At 39.5% G+C, this 19,598-nt stretch overlaps 4 protein-coding genes across 7 annotated transcripts; 3 read left to right on the plus strand and 1 right to left on the minus strand.

Moving 5' to 3' along the window:
* Window positions 1–4,828: 4,828 nt before the first annotated feature.
* Window positions 4,829–8,542, plus strand: mfsd4ab (major facilitator superfamily domain containing 4Ab). Its single transcript, XM_008319197.3, has 10 exons — window positions 4,829–5,101; window positions 5,196–5,394; window positions 5,522–5,764; window positions 5,857–6,019; window positions 6,182–6,297; window positions 7,128–7,301; window positions 7,389–7,536; window positions 7,702–7,772; window positions 7,872–7,992; window positions 8,090–8,542. The coding sequence occupies exons 1-10, from the start codon at window positions 4,872–4,874 to the stop codon at window positions 8,182–8,184; spliced, it is 1,560 nt and encodes a 519-aa protein (XP_008317419.1). The 5' UTR covers window positions 4,829–4,871; the 3' UTR covers window positions 8,185–8,542.
* A 1,178-nt stretch (window positions 8,543–9,720) lies between these two features.
* Window positions 9,721–11,041, plus strand: LOC103385335 (CMRF35-like molecule 3). Of its 2 annotated transcripts, none has more exons than XM_008319195.3 (4): window positions 9,721–9,842; window positions 9,948–10,280; window positions 10,701–10,740; window positions 10,820–11,041. In XM_008319195.3, exons 1-4 carry the CDS (start codon window positions 9,806–9,808, stop codon window positions 10,923–10,925), a joined length of 516 nt encoding a protein of 171 aa, XP_008317417.1. In that variant the 5' UTR covers window positions 9,721–9,805; the 3' UTR covers window positions 10,926–11,041. The 2 variants fall into 2 exon arrangements, with proteins under 2 accessions (XP_008317417.1, XP_024915003.1); XM_025059235.1 differs by having other exon boundaries at window positions 10,704–10,740.
* A 666-nt stretch (window positions 11,042–11,707) lies between these two features.
* LOC103385334 (cell division control protein 42 homolog) lies at window positions 11,708–15,169 on the plus strand. 2 transcript variants are annotated; one of them, XM_008319193.3, is made up of 6 exons: window positions 11,708–11,745; window positions 12,272–12,395; window positions 12,505–12,577; window positions 12,722–12,831; window positions 13,394–13,591; window positions 14,310–15,169. In XM_008319193.3, the coding sequence occupies exons 2-6, from the start codon at window positions 12,291–12,293 to the stop codon at window positions 14,397–14,399; spliced, it is 576 nt and encodes a 191-aa protein (XP_008317415.1). In that variant the 5' UTR covers window positions 11,708–11,745; window positions 12,272–12,290; the 3' UTR covers window positions 14,400–15,169. The 2 variants fall into 2 exon arrangements, with proteins under 2 accessions (XP_008317415.1, XP_008317416.1); XM_008319194.3 differs by lacking the exon at window positions 14,310–15,169 and adding an exon at window positions 13,755–14,203.
* A 290-nt stretch (window positions 15,170–15,459) lies between these two features.
* LOC103385333 (F-box only protein 6-like) lies at window positions 15,460–18,783 on the minus strand. Of its 2 annotated transcripts, XM_025059234.1 has the most exons (7): window positions 18,641–18,783; window positions 17,904–18,020; window positions 16,919–17,168; window positions 16,708–16,822; window positions 16,511–16,606; window positions 16,233–16,368; window positions 15,460–16,128 (listed from the first exon to the last, which is right to left on the minus strand). In XM_025059234.1, the coding sequence occupies exons 2-7, from the start codon at window positions 17,982–17,984 to the stop codon at window positions 15,985–15,987; spliced, it is 822 nt and encodes a 273-aa protein (XP_024915002.1). In that variant the 5' UTR covers window positions 17,985–18,020; window positions 18,641–18,783; the 3' UTR covers window positions 15,460–15,984. The 2 variants fall into 2 exon arrangements, with proteins under 2 accessions (XP_024915002.1, XP_008317413.1); XM_008319191.3 differs by lacking the exon at window positions 18,641–18,783 and having other exon boundaries at window positions 17,904–18,437.
* Between the last annotated feature and the right edge of the window lie 815 nt (window positions 18,784–19,598).

Raw genomic sequence — 19,598 nt, forward strand, 5'->3', positions numbered from 1 at the left:
AAAAAAACGTTGAATGAATGGCAATTCAGGAAATCCCTCTGAGTTCTCCTCAGATGCAGGGCTGGAGAAAACCATCTCACGTGGGAAATGTGAGGAGAAGACGAGGCACCGTGAAAGAACGGCTCCCGATTTGACAAAAGTTCCTTTTCTTCGGCTCTTCTCTGAATGAGTTCTTAGGATTCCGTGTTGGCATCGTGCCCACAGGTCCTGGATGGAGATACGATAAAAGGGGGGCTGAGGTAGGAGGGCTGTCGATCCCTGCCTCCCCTTTCAGTCCTGGCCCTTCAGTTGATCCTTGTAGCCAGTCACTGAATATCCTCGTCTCCTGTTCTTGGGTTTTATAGAGCAGCCGTTGTTTGACTAGAATTATCAACGCTTTTTTTTTTCTTTCTCACTTTGAAAACAGTGGATTCCAAAGTGGGGAGTGGGCTCCCTTTAGGGTGCATGGAGCTGTTGCCAGAGGGGTCAGACCAAGGCAAATAAATTTCAACTCTTGATTTTTTTTTTTCTGTAACTTTTCTTTAGCCAGAGTGTTTGAATCCCAAAGATTGTGTATTTATTTTCATAGAAATTACAATGTTTTAAATAGTGGCGTTTTAAAGCAACACCTTCAAAGGGCAGGACATAAGTCATCTCTACAGTAGGGGGCGCTTTATCTGTGATTGTACATATTTACGGGGGGGCAGATGTGAAACAGTGTGCAGTGAGCACCACCAGAATCAGAACCAGAATCAGAATCACATGTTTTTGCCGTGTACCTTTACACATAGAAGGATATCTGACTTGGTACAATTGAAAAAAGTCACTCATGAAAGATGTTAAAAAGCCCACCATAAAAAAATATACATAAATCAAAGACAACATTTTAAAATGTTGAAAAAAAAATTGCTCAAATTGTGGAGATTTTGTGTTCGGTGCTTACACCAAACACCAGAGCTCCACCTATTGGCTGGGAATCAAACCGACAACCTCCCAACAGGCATTGGGCATCGCCCCCCCTCCCCCCAATATAACATGGCCACAGTGACTAGTCTGGGATGATGACGTCGGGCGTCGCTGCCTCTCTGAGTGAACTACAGATTCGTCAAATTCCCCCGACTCTTTTTACTGTGTGTGTCTGGAGTTTGCGTGAAGTCGCGTCCCTCGTCACCGTCACCGTGAACGTCACACTCAGGAGAGACGGTCTGCCGTGTGGCTAACGAGCTGTGTGACACTGAGCCACCGTGATGGTGTCAGGGATTAAAATCATCTCTTGTCACTCGTCCTCCGGCTGCTGCTGCATCGCTGCCGCAAGAGGAGCTCTGTTTTCACTCACAGCAAGCCTCCCCCCCCCCCCCCCCTTGCTCCCTCAAATAGACACAGACTGGCTTCATTACTATTCAGCAGGTTCCACTGAGACACTCATCATTGCTCTGCTCAACCGTGTGGGGAGAGAGGGAGCGGCGCGGAACAGGAAGGCAAATTTTTATCACGCAGAAGAATAAATCACCGCCGTGTCCGACTGTGTGAACAAACATATCTGGCCAGGCGGCTGCATGCATGAGCTGTTTCCCCTTTTACTGCCTCTGACAGGAGCAAACCTCGGAGGGAGTTGAGCTGATTCAGCTCTTCACGCAGATACCTGCTCCCCTTTTGGAATTCATTATTTTCCCTTCATTAATTCTCAGGTCACACTCTCTATCAGAGCGTTCTCATTATTATCTGTGCTGAAGCTGTGACAAAGGATTCCATTCATTTAAAAAAAAATAAAACATTTTGCACAAAGGTTGCTCTCTGTTCCTGGGGTTCCTGTTACCCCCCGGTGGGTTCAATCAAAACAAACGTTTTACAATCAAACGCCGCCTTTTAGCCAAAACTGAGGATTGTGGGTAGATAACCCAGACCGGAGCGAAGGAGAAGCTCTGCTGCAGTGGTCACCTCCACATCTGAGCATACAAATGAGATCGAAAGAAATGAGAGAGGCGCTCGTCGCTGATGATTCCGAATTCCAAAGACCGGAGCTGTGAGAGTTTTTCCATGAATATAAAACGAGCACTCTGGCAGTAGGAGAGAATTCTGGAGTTCGAAAACCTGACTTCAAATGTCAAATACACTTCATCCCTACAGCGACAAGTACTTCACTAGTAGTAGTCATTATTGTCGTAAAGGTCAAGGGAACGCTTGAGAGTTGTAACTGTTACGGATAGATGTCCCAATATGACCATATTGCTATGGGGCAGATATTCCCAACTAGTGGGCCGGGGACCAGAACTGGGCTGTGGATCATTTGGCTTTGGGCCGCACAAAAAAAAAGTTTTATTTTGATGTATTTTTAAATAAGTCTGCAGGTTATTTTATTTTGAAAAAATGATCACATTAAAATATAATAAGGGAAATAGAAATTAAAGTCGACCTTTTTTAAAAAAAAAAAAAAAAGGCTATAGGAGGGAGTCACTCCCAGTAGTCATGGGTGAGGGCGGGGCTACAGTTCTCCAGACCATCATTCACATTCATTAACTTAGGTTAAGTGGCTCCCCACCTGGCTGTTTTTTGGGCTTGCACCCATCAACTTCTGCCACCAAGTGGCCGCTAATGGGTATAACATGTACAGTAGTATAAAAAAAACAGAAGAGAGATGAGCAGTGACTTTGAATTGACCTTAAAGTAAACATGTACAACTGTTGGACAAACCGCCTAGTTCCTGGAAACACCACGAGAATGAAGAGCACAAAGAGTAAAAAAAATAATCTTCACGATAAAAGATTAAATAGTCCTAGAGGGCAATAATGCTGAGAGGGCAGGAAATATATATATAAAAATAATAAAACATAATGTAGTAACTGTTTGATCAGCCTGTTTCCACATATTATTCCGCAGAAACCAACTTGGTTAGTGTCTGTCTTTAATTATTTTTGGAGTCAGTACGCTATCTAGTGGTGACTTTTAACCGAGTAAAAGTAGTAGTTTTATTATTAGTAGTAATAGTTGTAGTAGCAGTAGTAGTAGTGGTGATAGTTCTAGACGTAGAAGTAATAGAAAATGATTTGATTTTCTTTGATAACTTTGAATTTTAAATATTAATCATGACTAATCATGAATAATCATGATAAATTACAATTGTGATTCATTATGAGTAGTCCTTATATATTTTCTATTATTAATTTTCTATTTTTTAAAACATTTTGTTTTCAAAATCTTCAACCACCAGAGACTATTAAGTAATAGTTCCCTCTTAATTAAGAAGAAGTAACCGATTACCTCATTTGATTTTTTTTTCTTCTTTTCTTGTACCATATTTCAACAGTAGGACTTTTAAGCTGACCCTGGTATTTCTATCACCACTTCAAACCACTGACGGCCGTCTCAGATGCCCTACTTTACTGACCAGGAGTCGGTGTTGATTTTTAACGTCGCCCACAAATGTTAGTTGACAATTACCACGCAGAGCCGTCTTATGTTGTTTTATCTCAAGAACAGGAAGTCAGTGTTAATAAATGTCTTTTGTACAAACACATATGTTTCTCCGGTGTGAGCCGAGCAGTGTCGCTTCCTTGCAGAACTTTGGCAAATCAGTTACACCCCCCTCAGGGTTTTTTTTTTTTTTGAAGTAGTGAAAATATGATTCATGTACAAGAAAACTGAATGAAATTGAGTCCGAATTAACGTGTTTGAAAACAGGCTTTAGTGGCAACAGGCAGGTAACTGAGCCAAGTCATGCTAGGTATGTGTTGTATTATTATATAAGACGAATACAGTCGTCATCAGTTCAACGCCGGCACGTAATTGTGAGAGTTTGGAATCTTAAATGAATTGTTCACCTCAGTAGAAACGTTTGTATTTAGTGCTGGGTCTTACTGTCAAATCGGATTAACTCACTGACTCACTCACGCTCTGGTCGGAAGCTCATATTTGGTCACGGGCAGAAAAGTTCGTGTAACCATTGAGGAGATTAGGCATTAGGTAGTTTTTCTTGGTGAAACAGGTTAGATAGTGATCAAGTCGTTTTTTGACTTTTTTTTTTCAATCTTAAAAAGTACAATGAAATTGTTTAGACTTTTTTTTAAAAGTCTCTTTGAAAATTACTCCTTATTCTAAATTAAAAAAAAAAAATTCACACCCTTGTTCGACTATTGTAGAGCTCCTCCCTTTTCTCCACTTTTACATTATTTCTATTCTTATAAATAATATAAAAAAAGAAACAATATAAATTATAATATAAAAAAAGAAATAATATAAATTAAATGTACAACATTAAACATGTAATGTACAAGATTAAACATAACATTCAAAGAACATTTGTCACACCTGTTGTTTGCCGTCATCTAGTGGCATTAACCGAAATTACAATTCATTGCAATGCATGAAACAGAAGAAATTAAATCAGTTAAATCAATGTTTGGCAGGCCGGATTAGAAAGGCCAGCGGGCCGTTACAGGCCCACGTGCCCTAGTTTGCCCATATCTGTTCTATTCTGTGCTGGCCAGGCTTCTGGATATTTACAAATATCACAGTACTGAGCAGGTAAAAACCACAGACAACGTGTCCATGAAACGCCAGTGAGTCGAGTACTGAGCAGGTAAAAACCCCAGACAACGTGTCCATGAAACGCCTGTGAGTCATCGACCACCTTCTGAATCTTACATCAGTTTTAGCAGCGCCATGACACATCGACGAGAATGTGTGTTACACATTCTTTGCCAATGATTGACAATCCAATAGGGACATTACTATTGGAGAATCCTCAACTTCACACATTAACTCAGAAAAAAAACTCAGTTTTTCAGTTAGGCAATGCAAAGAGGAGGGAGCAGAGAGAGAGAGAGAGAAAAAAGGTTTAAAAGTGACACAAATCATCCTTCAGCAAACCTACTGAACAGTTACTCACGGTCAAGATGTTCCTAGATGAACGGATTGTGACCCTCTTCAAGCGGAATGCCCATCACACCTTGACCTACTGGAGTGTCTTTTTCAGCTTTGGACTCTGCATTGCTTTTTTGGGGCCTACCATCTTGGATTTGCAATGTCAGACCAACTCAAAGCTGAGTGAGATTACCTGGGTGTTCTTTGCACAGCAGTTCTGCCTGTTGATTGGCAGCTCCATTGGTGGTGTTTTCAAACGCACGTAAGTATTCACATCAGATGCAATCACCAGTTGGTGCGGTGATGTTCCCTCGGGTTGTGGTCCCTTAAACAGTTCTTGATATTTTTTTTTTAAGGTTGTTCAGCGCCCTCTCCGCCTTGTTCGTCTCTGCTGTCGTCATCTCGATAATATTTGCCATCATTCCTCTGTGCAATAATGTTCTCCTGCTGGCCATCGCCATGGCTGTGTCTGGTCTGGCCATGGGCATCATTGACACCATTGCCAACATTCAGCTGGTGACGATATACCAGAGGGACTCGGCTGTGTTTCTGCAGGTAAACTACCTCCAGCACAAGTATTGTTTAAGGAAAAAGCTACAGCAGTACAATGTTGTTATTTTTCCTTTTTTTTAAATGTCTTTGGCTAAATGTTTCTGGGCCTGTCTTCGTCAAATCAATGCAGATTCTTCATTTCTTCATTGGGTTTGGAGCCCTGGTGAGCCCGCTGATTGCAGACCCTTTCCTCTCAGAGACAGGCTGTGGGAATCACACAGGAAACCACACGGAGAGCATTCATCATTTCAGGAGCATGCTGAGAAACAGTCCGGTTGCGGTGCACGACATAAATCAGAGTGACTTCCTCCACGGGGAGGGGGCGGAGGAGTCAAGTGTGCACTACGCTTTCTGGATCATGGCACTTATTAATGTATGCGAGGGACAGATCTTCAAGGCTATTTTTCTAGGTTAATTGAGAAAAGTGTCTTTTCAGATTTCTAATTTTTTTGAGTCTCTCCTTAGCTGCCAGTGCCCATTGCAGTCCTGTTTCTTATGTATCGGGAGCAGCTCATCCCTTTCTGTCACAGCGGGACTCCTCGCCTTCTGGATAAAGATGAATTAGCAATGGAGAACCAGCAGGGGGCCGAGGGCCCAGACGCGCAGGAACAGGAGCATGAAGCTGGAGGTAAAAATAAAAACATGGAAAAAGTGAATTGAAATATATTAAAAATAAGTAAATTATATTTATTATGAATTGTTGTCTGTTTGCGTTTTATTTTAACAAAACAAAAACTGCAAAAGTCTTATGTTTACAGTACGTTATCTACTACCTTTCTTTTCGTGACAGGTCATGGCGATATCTTTAGCTGCTGTCAGAATGATAACCTGCGTGGCCTTCCGGTTTCCTTCTTTATGATTCATATCCTGGGTGGAATGGTGCTCTTTATGACTGATGGTATTGTGGTGAGTGCGGAGAAAAACTTATTTCTGTAAGTCTCAATCAACGCCCTCCATCCTACGAGGAACCTAACGTAATCCAAACCGGAAGTTATGCGTTGCTAAATGACAATGACGCAATTTATTAATGTATTGGTCAACTAATTAGAACGAGACGAAAAGCTAGTGCAGCGACCTATCCCAATCAGCGCTGGTCGGCGAGAGCCAATCAGAGCTACGTGGGAGTTCGTCGTTTAGGAGGCGGGACGTGTAAACTGAGGCGGAAAAACAGATAGTAGAATAAACAGAAGACAAAATTCCTGGAGCGGGAGAACTGTGGCCGTGTGCAAAACGCACCCCTCACCCTACATACGATAATAGAAAGTAGTGTCCGAAATGTCTTCCATTTAATCGATAAGTCCACTATACAGTGCGCTATATATAATTCACTATACAGTAATTTCGGAAACAGTGGGACGTAGTGTCACCAAAAGATGTTCGGTAAGAAACTAAGAACATATGGACACTATGGTCCTAGTCGACGTTAGCGTAAAATAGCGCCCCTCCTGCCCCCTTAAAAAAAAAACACCTGTTTAATAAAACTTTTCTTAAACGTTTATTCTCAGTGAATGTTCATACTCATTAATGTGTAGTTATAAATAGCAATTTAATAGCAAGTTAGTTTGATAAATATGGACAGCTACTAAAGTTGAACTACGCCAAGGTTATGATTTAATGAAATTGCTCAAACTGAATTCAATTTGCCTGTTAAAAATTACCACCGGTGCATGGTTACAGAACAATGCCAATTGATTTCTGTAAACATGGAAAAAATAACCTGCTTTTGTTCTTGTCAGGGTGTCTACGCCGGCTTTGTGTACACCTACGGTGTGACGGAGCCACTGTCGCTGCCTCATAAGACTGCAGGATACCTGGCCAGTATCTTCTGGGCAGCCATCACCGCCGGCCGCCTGGTGTCCGTCCCTCTCTCCTATCGTTTTCAGCCTGTCAAACTGCTCTTGTTTAACCTGGTAAATCCAGTCAACCATTAACAGCACCGCAGCATTCAGACGTTCATCACAGTCACACTCTAATCCCCTCTGTGTGTGTGTTTTCAGGCTGGTGCTATTGTTACTGTGTTGATGCTGCTAATTTTCTACACAAGCAAAATCTTCCTGTTTGTTGGTACCTGTTTGTGCGGCCTGTTCCTCAGCAGCATATTCCCCTCCATGCTCGCCTACACTGAAGACATCCTTGACTACCAGGGTAGGAAGAGCTCTTAGAATCACAGTAATGACAATGCAGTTATGGCCTTCAAATATTGTAGAAAATTTAAAAACAAAACCATAAAATACAGATATAGAAACAGATATTTTCGTCACAAATCGCAGCAGTTTCACTTAGCAAGAAATGATTTTGTTTTGTTTGCAGGATGTGCGACGTCAGTCCTGGTGACCAGTGCTGGGATGGGAGAGATGGTAATGCAGGTTCTGGTTGGCTCAGTAAGTCTGATGAAGAAGTTTGTTTAGACAGAAATTAGACAATAATTTAAAAAACAAACAACCCAGATGAGTGCTTGAAATTTACTGTCTCTTCCTTAGATAATTCAAACTGCAGGCAGCTACAGCTTCCCGTTGTGCGGAATGATAATTGCCTGCTTGGGATTTATCCTTTTCATTGGTCTCCTTCTTTTCCATCGCATGCACAGAAACTACCTCACAGGTACAGCAACGGGGAAACGTCCATAAAACCCTGCGGTAGAAGTGTGTTTACCACATACTGTATAATTCTCATGTTTTAAACCCTGCATAACCAACAGGAACATCCAAAAAGTCCGCCATGGTTGAGGAAGCAGCGCCGGAGTCAAGTGGATCTGCCAAGACGGAACAGAAAGAGGAGAAAGAGAATAGCTAAAAGAGGCAGCAGCTGTGCTTTGTACTTTTACAACGGGACATTAAAAAAAATATATTGCAGTCATTTGTCACAAAGGCTTTAAAATTTTTTACCCAAGCCTGCAATGTGCTGATGTGGGTTTTATGGTGTTGAAAAATCAAAAATAAGTTATTTGACCAGAGTGGTGTTTTTGTTTTTGTTTCAAATTCTCCCCTAAATCACAATCACAAGCATTTTGTGATATGTTAGAACATACACCCTTATGTATTTTTATGTTGTTGTGTGTATGTTTCCTTTTTTTTTCCTTTTTTTTTGTTCATGGAAAATGAAAAACATACTTGTTTGTTGTGTCATTAAAAGAGTTTGAGTTGTATGAGAACACAGTGTAGACCACACTGGCCTCACGTCTTCATTGACAAGATTTCTGCACAGGCACAAGTTGCCTTTAAACATTTAAACCAGTCAATATATAACTGCAGATTAAAAACCAGCTGCAACACAAACAACCGGTCACTGAGTACTGAGTAAGAAAAGGACAGATGAACACAGGCTGAAACCCACCACATGGTTTTTTTTAACAAAAACAAAAACAAGTCTAGATTTGTATATGTATCATCAGCATAAAACGTGATTCAATTTTGTTGTTTTATTTAAATTCATGGTATATAATCATGGTACGTATTTATGCCGGTCAAACATGGTTTTATCAACGCTCTTCGGCCCAAGCTTTCAACAGGATGTTAACGCCACCTATGGGTCGGTACTGCAGAGGGGACATGACATTTATTTTAACTGTTCTTTTTTAAATAAATATTTTGCATATATTTAAAATTAAAACACAAACATTTGCACCCATGTTTCATTTTAATTACTTCGGAGTGATTGAAAAATAAGAAATGACTTATTTGTAATTAAGGCACGAGGTCAAATATAAAACTGTACAAATTTTGTAGAATAAATATAGTGGAGGATCCTTGCTTCATCTTTCCATCACATTAAAGAACCCTGTTTTGGGGTGAAATGTTTGGGTTACACTATATTATATTAATCACTTTATATTCTCCGATTATATGAATGTTCCAAAAATTGACATAATCACTTTATATTCTCCGATTATATGTAAACTTTAGTTTACGCCTGCATTTGTCATATAGACGGAACCCGTGATTTTGCCTCCAAAAAGTAATATCGAGAGTCATGGTTGATTTAGTTGATTGCATGTCTGTGTTTCTAGTGTAGCTATACTTGTGGGGACAGAGTATCCCGTTAACAATAGTTTCTGGGAGACTCTGTCCTTGTGGGGGACATTTCTCCGGTACCCCTTGAGTGTAAAGGATTTTTACAATTTATCCTGGAACTTTTTTTGACCTCTTACGTCACAGGGACAAATTGTATTGTATTAAACGTATCTTTACAAACATTGGTCTCTAGTGCCACCTGGTGCCCACAAAGGTTAATGTCTTCAAACCTCAAAGTTTACGAAAAGCTGAAGGCAAACTCCAAACCCTTGTGTGTCAACAACCATGCTCATTTAAGCAATACAAGCCACACACCACAAGAGTGCGTTTTGCACATCCTTCACACAGTTTACAGGAAGTCTTTGGACGTGCCTACACTCTCCTCTACATTTGACAGATCCACCATGACTCTCACCGGGGTGATTCTTGGTTTTGTTAAAGGTAATTATAAAAAAAGAATGAAGCTTTTTTATGATGTGGTAATTTGATGTGGTTGGCTAATATTGTGTAAACATTGTACAAAGAAATTTACTCTGTGTTGTCTAGTTTTGTGTCTCATCCGGTGGGCGGACTCAGGTCAAGTGTCAGCTCCCACGGCCGTCTATGGAGCACAGGGTGGATCAGTGACGGTCCGCTGTTACTACGACAGTCGGCTGAGAGGGCAGGAAAAGTACTGGTGCAAAGAACTCATGTTTTTTTGGTGTACAACGACAAAGCCTGGTTACAGTTTCATCAAAGATAATGAAGAGGCCGGCGTTTTCACTGTAACTATGACATCACTCAGAGAGAGTGATGCTGGTGTGTACAGGTGTGGCGTTGGCAGCCCAGAAAGGTTCAATCGTTTTTACAGTGTCGTAAATCTCTTCATCAACCCAACAGGTAGGACTGACTAACACACACCACAAGACTTTCTTGTTTCATTTTAAAACATAACTACAACAACAACAAAAAACTAAAGTTAAAATCTTATAGAACTTGACTTCAAAAGTTGTATGCCTCTAATTAGATTCTTTACTTGTTTGTGTAAGAATTTCTTATAATTATTACTGGTTTTCATATTATTATCAGCAAGTAACATATATTTTCTAGCCTCCAGTGTCATACGTTTACATGCAAATTTGTATCTAGGTTCACCTAAAAGTTAGTTTTTTATGTCAATTTTAATATAAAATGTAGGATACAAAAAATAATACATTCCCTTACAAATACTTACTATAAATAATTAGAAAAAAACCCCTAAAAAACAGGGCTGATATGTCTTTCAACATTTAACTTTTTTTTCTTTTTTTTTTTTTACAGTAGCCCCTACTTCTATTTCACAAGTGGAACATATTGGAAGGTATTTTCACAGATTAAATACTAATTAATATCACTGCAAACCAAAAATGAATATACTGTATGTATCTCTTTGTTCCCAGGTGGTGGTTGACTCTACGCTGGGTTCTCTTTGCAGTCATGTTGTGCTGTTTGGTATCAGTGCATCTTTTTGTGTGGTGGAAGAAACATGTTAGAAAAATGTTCTGAAATATCATGTGATGTTGACAAAAATTGTACAAGAATAAAATAAGGCATGCATTTTTGTCACATTTGAATCCTGTCTAGGATCACAAATACAAATCCATTAAATGTTGTGCAGCAGATTTCTGCCTTGAGAGTTGTTATTTATTTTTTCTAATTTATTCTGCTTGTTACCTACCATTTTGATTTGCAACATGCATTTTTTTTTAAACGAACGAATGGTCGAAGTCATTTAGTTTTTGTGTGAGTTATGTAAATTGGCAGTGGAATATAGTGCGGTGCGGGGGTGGATCTCAAATCTTGCCCAGTCACAACATGACAAAAAGAGTTAACTGACAGAAGGCGTGTGAATGCTGCACCACATGTCAGCGAATATGTTGACTGAAATAATTAATGCAGTTACGATTTACTATTAATATGTGAAAAATACTACATTTTAGGTTTTGCTGGTCAAAACATTATTATAAAAAATTAACATCTCCTAGATGCAGATCAGGTAAGGATGCAGGATGAAGAGAAGACTGGAAAGGTGACGTCACTTCTTTTTTTTGGCCCCTACTCTTGTGAAGCTAACCAACACACGCACAGACCTTCAGTTTAAATGTATGCACAGGAAATGAGACAGGACACGAAGCGATCATGTAAAATATTATTTTAAACACAGATATAAGTATGGATATAAACAGCAGAATATATACATAAAAAAGTTCAACAGGATGGCCTTATTTTTCTTTGACAAATTTCTCGACCAATAGATGTTTATTCTGAAGGTCATATCCGGTGTAAATAGGAATAGACAGCTAACTTTAGAGACATTGAGGCGTCGGTGAGTGTTTTGCATATTATTTTTTATAACATCTATAGGTTTTGTTTTTTAGCATCTACCAATTTTGACAACGATTTTTTCTGTTATAGGACCAATAGGCTCTTCTTCGCTTACTCCTCAGCGTTAGCCACCCGGATGCTAACCTAGCATTCTGTTACGCTGCAGTCTCTTAACCTGTTAGCCTATTAGACCATTTTCAGCCATACCACTGGGGCTGCTAAAATAAGCTATGTCGTTTGCTGTTTTCTCAGTTTAATTGCTATTTATTATTAAGTTAAAAATGACAATTACAAGTGTTAGGAGCGACAGGAAATGAGTATCCCCGTCATGGGCTAATGTTAGCATCGACTCAGTGTTGTTGGTGGTGGGGTGTGACACTTTACCCAGTTGATGTTTGTGTTCCGCAGTTTATTTCCCAGGACCTATCTTTATTTAATGACCAGCAGTTTTTTTATCTCCCTGAAGTAGTTTCACAATTAATAAAAATACACATTTTAATAAATTGAGATGTTTATTGTCTTTGCAGCTGACCTGAAAGCACAGAGATGCAGACTATCAAATGTGTGGTGGTGGGTGATGGAGCAGTCGGAAAAACCTGCCTACTGATCTCGTACACCACTAACAAATTCCCCTCTGAGTACGTACCAACAGTAAGTACACTTTGTTTGTGCATACAGCCACAGGCCTACAGGCAGACAACATGGTCAAAATAAAAATAAAAAACTTTTCGAGATGTTCACTTCATTTTTTCCCCTCTAGGTGTTTGACAACTATGCTGTCACTGTAATGATCGGAGGAGAACCTTACACTCTCGGATTATTCGACACAGCAGGTATGCTAAATAAAATTTTACAAGGCAGGACTGACTTTGTCTAGTCTCTCAGATTATGTTAATGCAAATTTTACAAGGCAGGACTGACTTTGTGTAGTCTCTCAGATTATGTTAATGTAAAAAATTACAATTTTTTTTTTACAGGTCAGGAGGATTATGACAGGTTACGACCACTAAGCTACCCTCAAACAGATGTCTTCTTAGTTTGCTTTTCAGTTGTTTCACCATCCTCGTTTGAAAATGTTAAAGAAAAGGTGAGTAAAAAAAGTCAACAGTGCAGACAAATCTAATCAGATCACAACTTTTGTCATTAGCGTACGCTGTTTTATTAGACTCAGCTCCATCAGGACAAACAAAAAGTAAAGTACGGAGGCAGAAACTTTTCTAGGCCTAGTTAGTCTTAAAAGTACTGATAAGACTGGTAGAGAACTGTAGATGCTACAGAGCCAAGACATCGTTGTAATAATAATGAAAACTTTTGTTTCAGTAAAAGTTAAATGATGACATTGGTTGTTTATGTAATCAAAACTTAAACTTGTGCCATTATATGTATATTGTATGTATGGAAAGATCTACATCTCAGCTTTTTTTGTCCTCAGGTCAATGATATGGCAAATACAAGTCGTCATTACTCAAGTAGAACAGTTAGCATTTTGGTCATATCAGTAACGATGATTAAATACTTGTTGTATTAGCGGTTACATTTCTGTTTCCTGACCATAGACACGTAACTTTTAACGGCCTCCACTTAATGAGCGTCGGTCTGATGTTGAAATTACGCCAATGTTGAGTGGACATTTTTTTCTTCCGTTTTAGTGGGTTCCTGAAATAACTCACCATTGTCCCAAGACCCCATTCCTATTGGTCGGCACTCAGATTGACCTGCGTGATGACCCCTCCACAGTGGAGAAGTTAGCCAAGAACAAACAGAAGCCCATCACCCCTGAGACAGCAGAAAAACTGGCCCGTGACCTTAAGGCAGTCAAATATGTTGAATGCTCAGCTTTAACACAGGTAAGGACTTCCTTCAAACAAGGGTGTTTCCTGACAGTGTGTTCAAATTCCTCATTCCTAACAATGCTTTGCTTGGTCTCTCTGCTAACATCCTTTCCACTAATACCTCAGTCTAACCGTGTTGTGTGCCTGTCTTTCTGCCTTGTTTTTGCTCTCTCTGTAGCGGGGACTGAAGAACGTATTTGACGAGGCTATCCTAGCCGCTTTAGAGCCCCCCGAAACTCAGAGAAAGAGAAAGTGCTGCTTGTTCTGATGTCTTTTTGCATCTTTGCTTTTCCTCTCAAACGTCTGCTGCTTTACTCATTTTTGAAGTCTGTCACTTCAATAACGCCAATGCTCTTTTAAACCTAAACTCGGTGCCCGGGCTGCTCACCGGACTCTTCAACCTGACGTGGTCTAAACCTTTGATGCTGTCTAACTCAATAAAAAGTGCCAATGTTTAGTTCCTTCCCTTTGTTACTGCAGTTAACCTGCTACAAAGCATCTACAGTCTCTCCGGAGACAGTATTAACCTTTTTTCCTACTGCAGCGTCAACAATTTCCATAAGCTTTTGACTTCTTGATCATGAGTCTTGTATATGTTATTTGAATAAAGGACAATTTTGATCTCCTGCTCCTTTCCTCTTCCGCCTTCTTTTTTTCTTCCTCATCACGTGCGTTGTGTATTTGAGCCATTGTTTGCTTTGTTTGAGCTTTGAATGTTGTTTTCTTTCCACAGAAAGGGTTAAAGAATGTGTTTGATGAGGCAATCCTGGCTGCCCTGGAGCCTCCAGAACCTAAGAAAAGACGTAAATGTGTTCTGCTCTAGGTTTGAACTCAGCCTTCACCCCGTACTACGTTCCATATCCAGGTTAATAGTATTGAAGAGTTTTACCTGCACCGACACATTCCGAGATGTTGTGAAAATGCCTTCTGACCAGATAAACCTGTACACACGGCGCGTGTGATACGTGAAGTAACAGCTGATTTTCTAAAACAGAAAAAAGGTCTTGCATCAAATGGACACCTAACATACATTATTATGTTTGAGATTGGCCACTTTGTACACACGTTTTTACTGAAGTATTCTTGCAAAACAATTTTTTTGTTTGTTTAGTGCATCCAACTCTTGTACAGCTTTCCTGTAAAACACGAGCTTGTTAGTGGTTTGTGACTCATCAATATTTTGTGTTCCTTTATTCATTTATACCGCGAGTTTAACCCTGGTTACTATTTAAAAAAAACTGCAACTCCAAGACAGGGACTCATTGATCTTGTGCTCTTGTCATTAAGGGTCAAAGGTGAGAAGACTAGAACCAGAGGAGTTGTTCTCCTAAAGCTGTAAGAACAGTGCAATAATATCCATCATAGCAGTTTGACTTTACATCAAGGTAATATGTAGACAATGTTACAGAAACTGACAATTAGATAAAAACAGGAGTCACTAAACATCAGACTATTTGCTGCAGCATTAGCGCTAGCTTAGCAACAACACAGACAGTTGTTGAAAGGAAAAAAAAGTGTTATACGAGTTATTTATTCACGAAGACTGAACTAAAAAAAATTGCCTTTGTCCACCGATATCCTCATCTAAAAGACTTTCAAAAAATTTGATTTGTAAATAGACAAATTATATTTACAGACTGGATTGTGGGTTGTTACCGATCACAGGACGTTGACATGAGACAGAAATGGTTTTAACCAGGAGGGCTCCATGTTTCTGGGCCTTTGTTGTTTTTATTCAGTTCAATACCGCAGTTGTACTGTATCTTGTCTGTGATAAAACGTCACAATAAACCAGTATTAATAATAAACCTCACTTCCAAAACTTCAATGTCGTCAGTCGTGAATGTGTTACGTTTAACTTCCCTCCATAGACGACAGAGGTGTTTATATGATGGTTTTGTTTAATGTTACATTTTAGTTTTACATAAGACAAAATGCATGACATACTTTTGAGACATTGGAACTTCTGGCACACTAGTGCTAAGATCCCTCCAGTAGTGCAAGCCACCGACTGTTGTGCAAAGCTTTGCAGGGTTTACATACTTTCAGTTGATGCTTTCCAATCAACTGGCAGACGTACAAAGTACAAATACACATTATTATTCAATCACCAGCCTGCGATTAGCAAAGAGAGAAGATAATCCTCAGAACAGAGATGTCCTTAAATCTCCTTTGGTTCTATACATAGTTCATTGAACTGTGACACAATGCCACTTAAGACCTGAGACCTGACCAATGTTTGAACTAGCTAACATGATGAGGAATTGATTAGTTCCAGGTAAAGGGAGAACTTCTTGGAGAAACGTTTGATTACTTTACAAACTATACATCTTTAGCGAAATGACAAGTTAAGTCTAAACATAATATGCAAATTGGGATTACAGGCAGTCGATGTTGGATGGTAACTATTAGCACTCTGCAGGACAAATCTCAACACAGCTGTCAGTGACACGTATACCATACCACCCCGCCCAAAACTGAGTGTCCTTTCCCCCGTGAGTGAACCTGACGAATCTCACACCCGGGCCGTAGTTCTGGAAAACATGAGTGACCTGAAACACACGCACACAAAAAAAAAAGGTTTTAAATTTCTCCCTGGTCTTCGTGGAGTTTTCTTGGACTCTCTGTTCATTTAGGTTTCATGTTCAGCACTGACCTGATTCCATTTCCGATTATTCCACTGCTCAAAGACAACGGTCTCCGGCGCAAATGCCTGGATGCGATTCTTTTTCTCATCGAGCAACTCAACACAGATGTCGTACTGACTGCCACAGTCCGACCGTGGTGCGTACCTGAAGTTACACAAAGTACAAAATGGGAAATTTAAATTTTCATTTGCTGCATACCAATAACTTCATGTCATCTAAGTGGACCCACCCCCTACTTTGAGAACCTCTGCTTTAGAGCTCACTAGGGCATTAGTCATCTTCTCACCAATCAGATATTTTGATGTGTGGCTGGAATGTGTCCATAAACACTGGGCTGTAACCTTCCTTCACCAAATCAATCAGCTGGACCTTCCTGCACATGCTGGAGAGGGACACGGCTGTTTCAGCATCCATACTGTGATAATATAAGTGTGCTCTAAACAAATGACGTACTGACAATCATACTGCCTGGAGCATAGTTACCCGTAGGAGGTCACAAAGTTCTTCAGGACTGTCTTATTTGGATGAGGAACCATTGGTTTCTCCAGTTTCCACCCATCACCACCATTCTCCTGTATCACCCAGTCCTCCATTTTGCCTGTAGGAATATGAAATAGTTTGGATGAAAAGAAATTCAATTCTTGATCAACAGGGAGTCAAACATGTCTAAACAGCAGACTTGGTAAATTCTTACGGTCCCCTTTCGGATTCTTGATCAGATTCCTCCTCTTCTTGCACAAGAAGTAAAACAATCTCCAGTCCTCTGGTATCCTGGAGCCATCGCGGAGGTGCAAGCCTTCTCTTCTACACCTCTCCTTCCACAGAGATTCACTGTCGGCCACTACTTTCCACCGAGAGCACACCAACCGACAAGTAAGAACCACCTGATTGCGAGGAAGATTCAGGAAGATCTCTTCCAAGATCTCTAGTGGCAGAGGGAACATCTGACCATGAACACAAGAGACAGAAGGTCAATAAAGAGCGTGTGGGTTATTCCACTCCATGACATTCATAAATATATACATACAAACACATATAAATATATATATATGGACTATATATATGGAGACATTCATAAATATATACATACAAACATATATATTCCTATATATAAATACACGCACATATAAATATATATATGGACTATATATATATATATATATATATATGGGCTGTACATTGAATAATATTGTTGAGAACAACAGATTCTAGTACTACTCTAGACAGCAATGACTAAAATCCCAAATGAGTGCATTTTTTGTTTCACCTTTTATTACATATTATATATATATATATATATATATATATATATAGCAATTTGTCGACATCATTCAATTTCAATAATTCCATCATTTGGATTAGTCACAAATAAAACAGGCCTACATCTAACTCTCTCATATATGTATGTACGTATATATATTTACGCGTATATATACGTATACTTATATTTTTATATGTTCACACCCATGTAAATGTACAAACACGCACATATATATTACATCTATAAACTATATATATGTAAATATTGTGTGTGTGTTTCTACCTGGAACGTCTCTGAATGTTGGGTAGTTAGTTTGAATCTAGGAACTACTGCTTCACGGACTGTTGTCAGACTTGCTGCAGTCACGTGAAGGCCACTGTCTCGCTCGATGGTGTCAGTGTGTTAAAGAGAAACTTACATCTTCGTCAGTAGACGAGATCTTTTCTTCTGAAGACTTGATCCGGAGAGAAGGGGATTCAGTGCTCTGGAAAACGCCCATAGACGTTGCTTTTCCTCTTCATTCCACAGATACAGCCTAAAAAAGTACAACTCCCTGCAGTTGAACTGAAATGTGTACTACACGATACGTACTTGTCACCAAAGTACACGCATCTACATACAGAGCGTTTTAGACGGCAGTCATCTTTCTTAAATCACCAAAAACCGGAAGTGCTGATCGCAGTGACGCTATTTTGGGCTAAATGCAGCGATATAAATGTCTCTTTTGTCTCTAAGTCTAACACATTGCTGCTTCCGAGTCCTCTAATCTCGCCAGTAATAACTTTCATTTTCATTTACGTGCCTATGAATAAACTAGTGACACAGACAATTGGTTTCCAGAGAGACATTCACCACCTTGCCCGGTTCACACAGGGTTCGCTCGTTATTCACAACAGTACACCCAGGAGGAAAGCCGCGTAGGCGGTGCTTGACGCTCAAATGACGCAGCAAATCGATTCCTTGGTGCCGTAAAGCCGATGTGATAGTAGTATAGTTTCTAGTCTTTTACACTTTCTTCTCACTAGTTTAGTATTCTCCTGGTTATAAATGCAAAAAAATATCATGTCACTAATTTATGCCCTAACTAACTAAAGAGGGACATTTAATGTTATACTGTTTCTGCACGTTAATTAGTACAAAAAAAAAAAAACTTACACGATACTGGCACACAAATGCAAACCAAGGCCTCAGCGCTGCAGTAAAATACAAAAAGTGGCAAGGCTGGGAAAATTAGCAGAGTTGGTTTAGTTTAGGTTGGTTTAGTCCCACAGGACGTCTGATGTCTGCTTGAATTTGCTCCAGCTCCCCCTAGAGGCCCTGGGAAGTGTAAAGGCGGTAGAAGATAAATGAACGAGTCCCACAGGAGACTGGATACTGTAAGTAATAAATCTCTGTGTACATTTTTCATGCTGCTTAACTTTTTTTTAGCCTACAAATGTATGCATAACGTTTTCTGTGAGTTGTGCATTTAACCCTTATGTTGTCCCTGGGGTCATTCCGAACCCAAATAAATATATAATGTACTTTTTTGACGTTATACAGTGATTTAAAAATATCTATTGACCCTAAATTTCAAATGGTTTTGGATTGGACAGAAGTTAGATTCAAACTTTAGCACACAGACAAGCTAGACATAGACAACCTTAGCCATTTACCTACATATTGATTAAAACGAGGTGAGTTGTTTTTTTCAACAATCACAGCACAGTCGAATCAATAAGAGAAATATTGATTCCTAAAACCAATAATTATTTGAATTAATCGAAAGGAAAATTGAGTTAGTTACTTTTCAGGATCCACTTGTGTTTTTCGATGAAGCTAGGTGGTAGCGCAGGCAAAACAGTAGTCCATTTGTACCTTTTGGTATAAAGGGAAACCAGAAAACACATTCTGGAAAGATTTATAAACGACCCAATATATATATTTATATGTAAAAAAAGAAGATATTAATAAACTTATAACAATAATAAACTACGTGCAATTCTCTCACATTGTTTTGCATTAGCGCTAAGAGTGCAACGATTCCTTAGTGTCTGTAGCTCAGTATTAAAATTATGATTCAGTACGTTTTCGGTACGAAAAATGTAATTGGATATGGCACCTTTATTGACAG

This window comes from Cynoglossus semilaevis, chromosome 10 (genome assembly GCF_000523025.1).
Source record: "Cynoglossus semilaevis isolate Cse_v1.0 chromosome 10, Cse_v1.0, whole genome shotgun sequence".
Taxonomy (NCBI): domain Eukaryota; kingdom Metazoa; phylum Chordata; class Actinopteri; order Pleuronectiformes; family Cynoglossidae; genus Cynoglossus; species Cynoglossus semilaevis.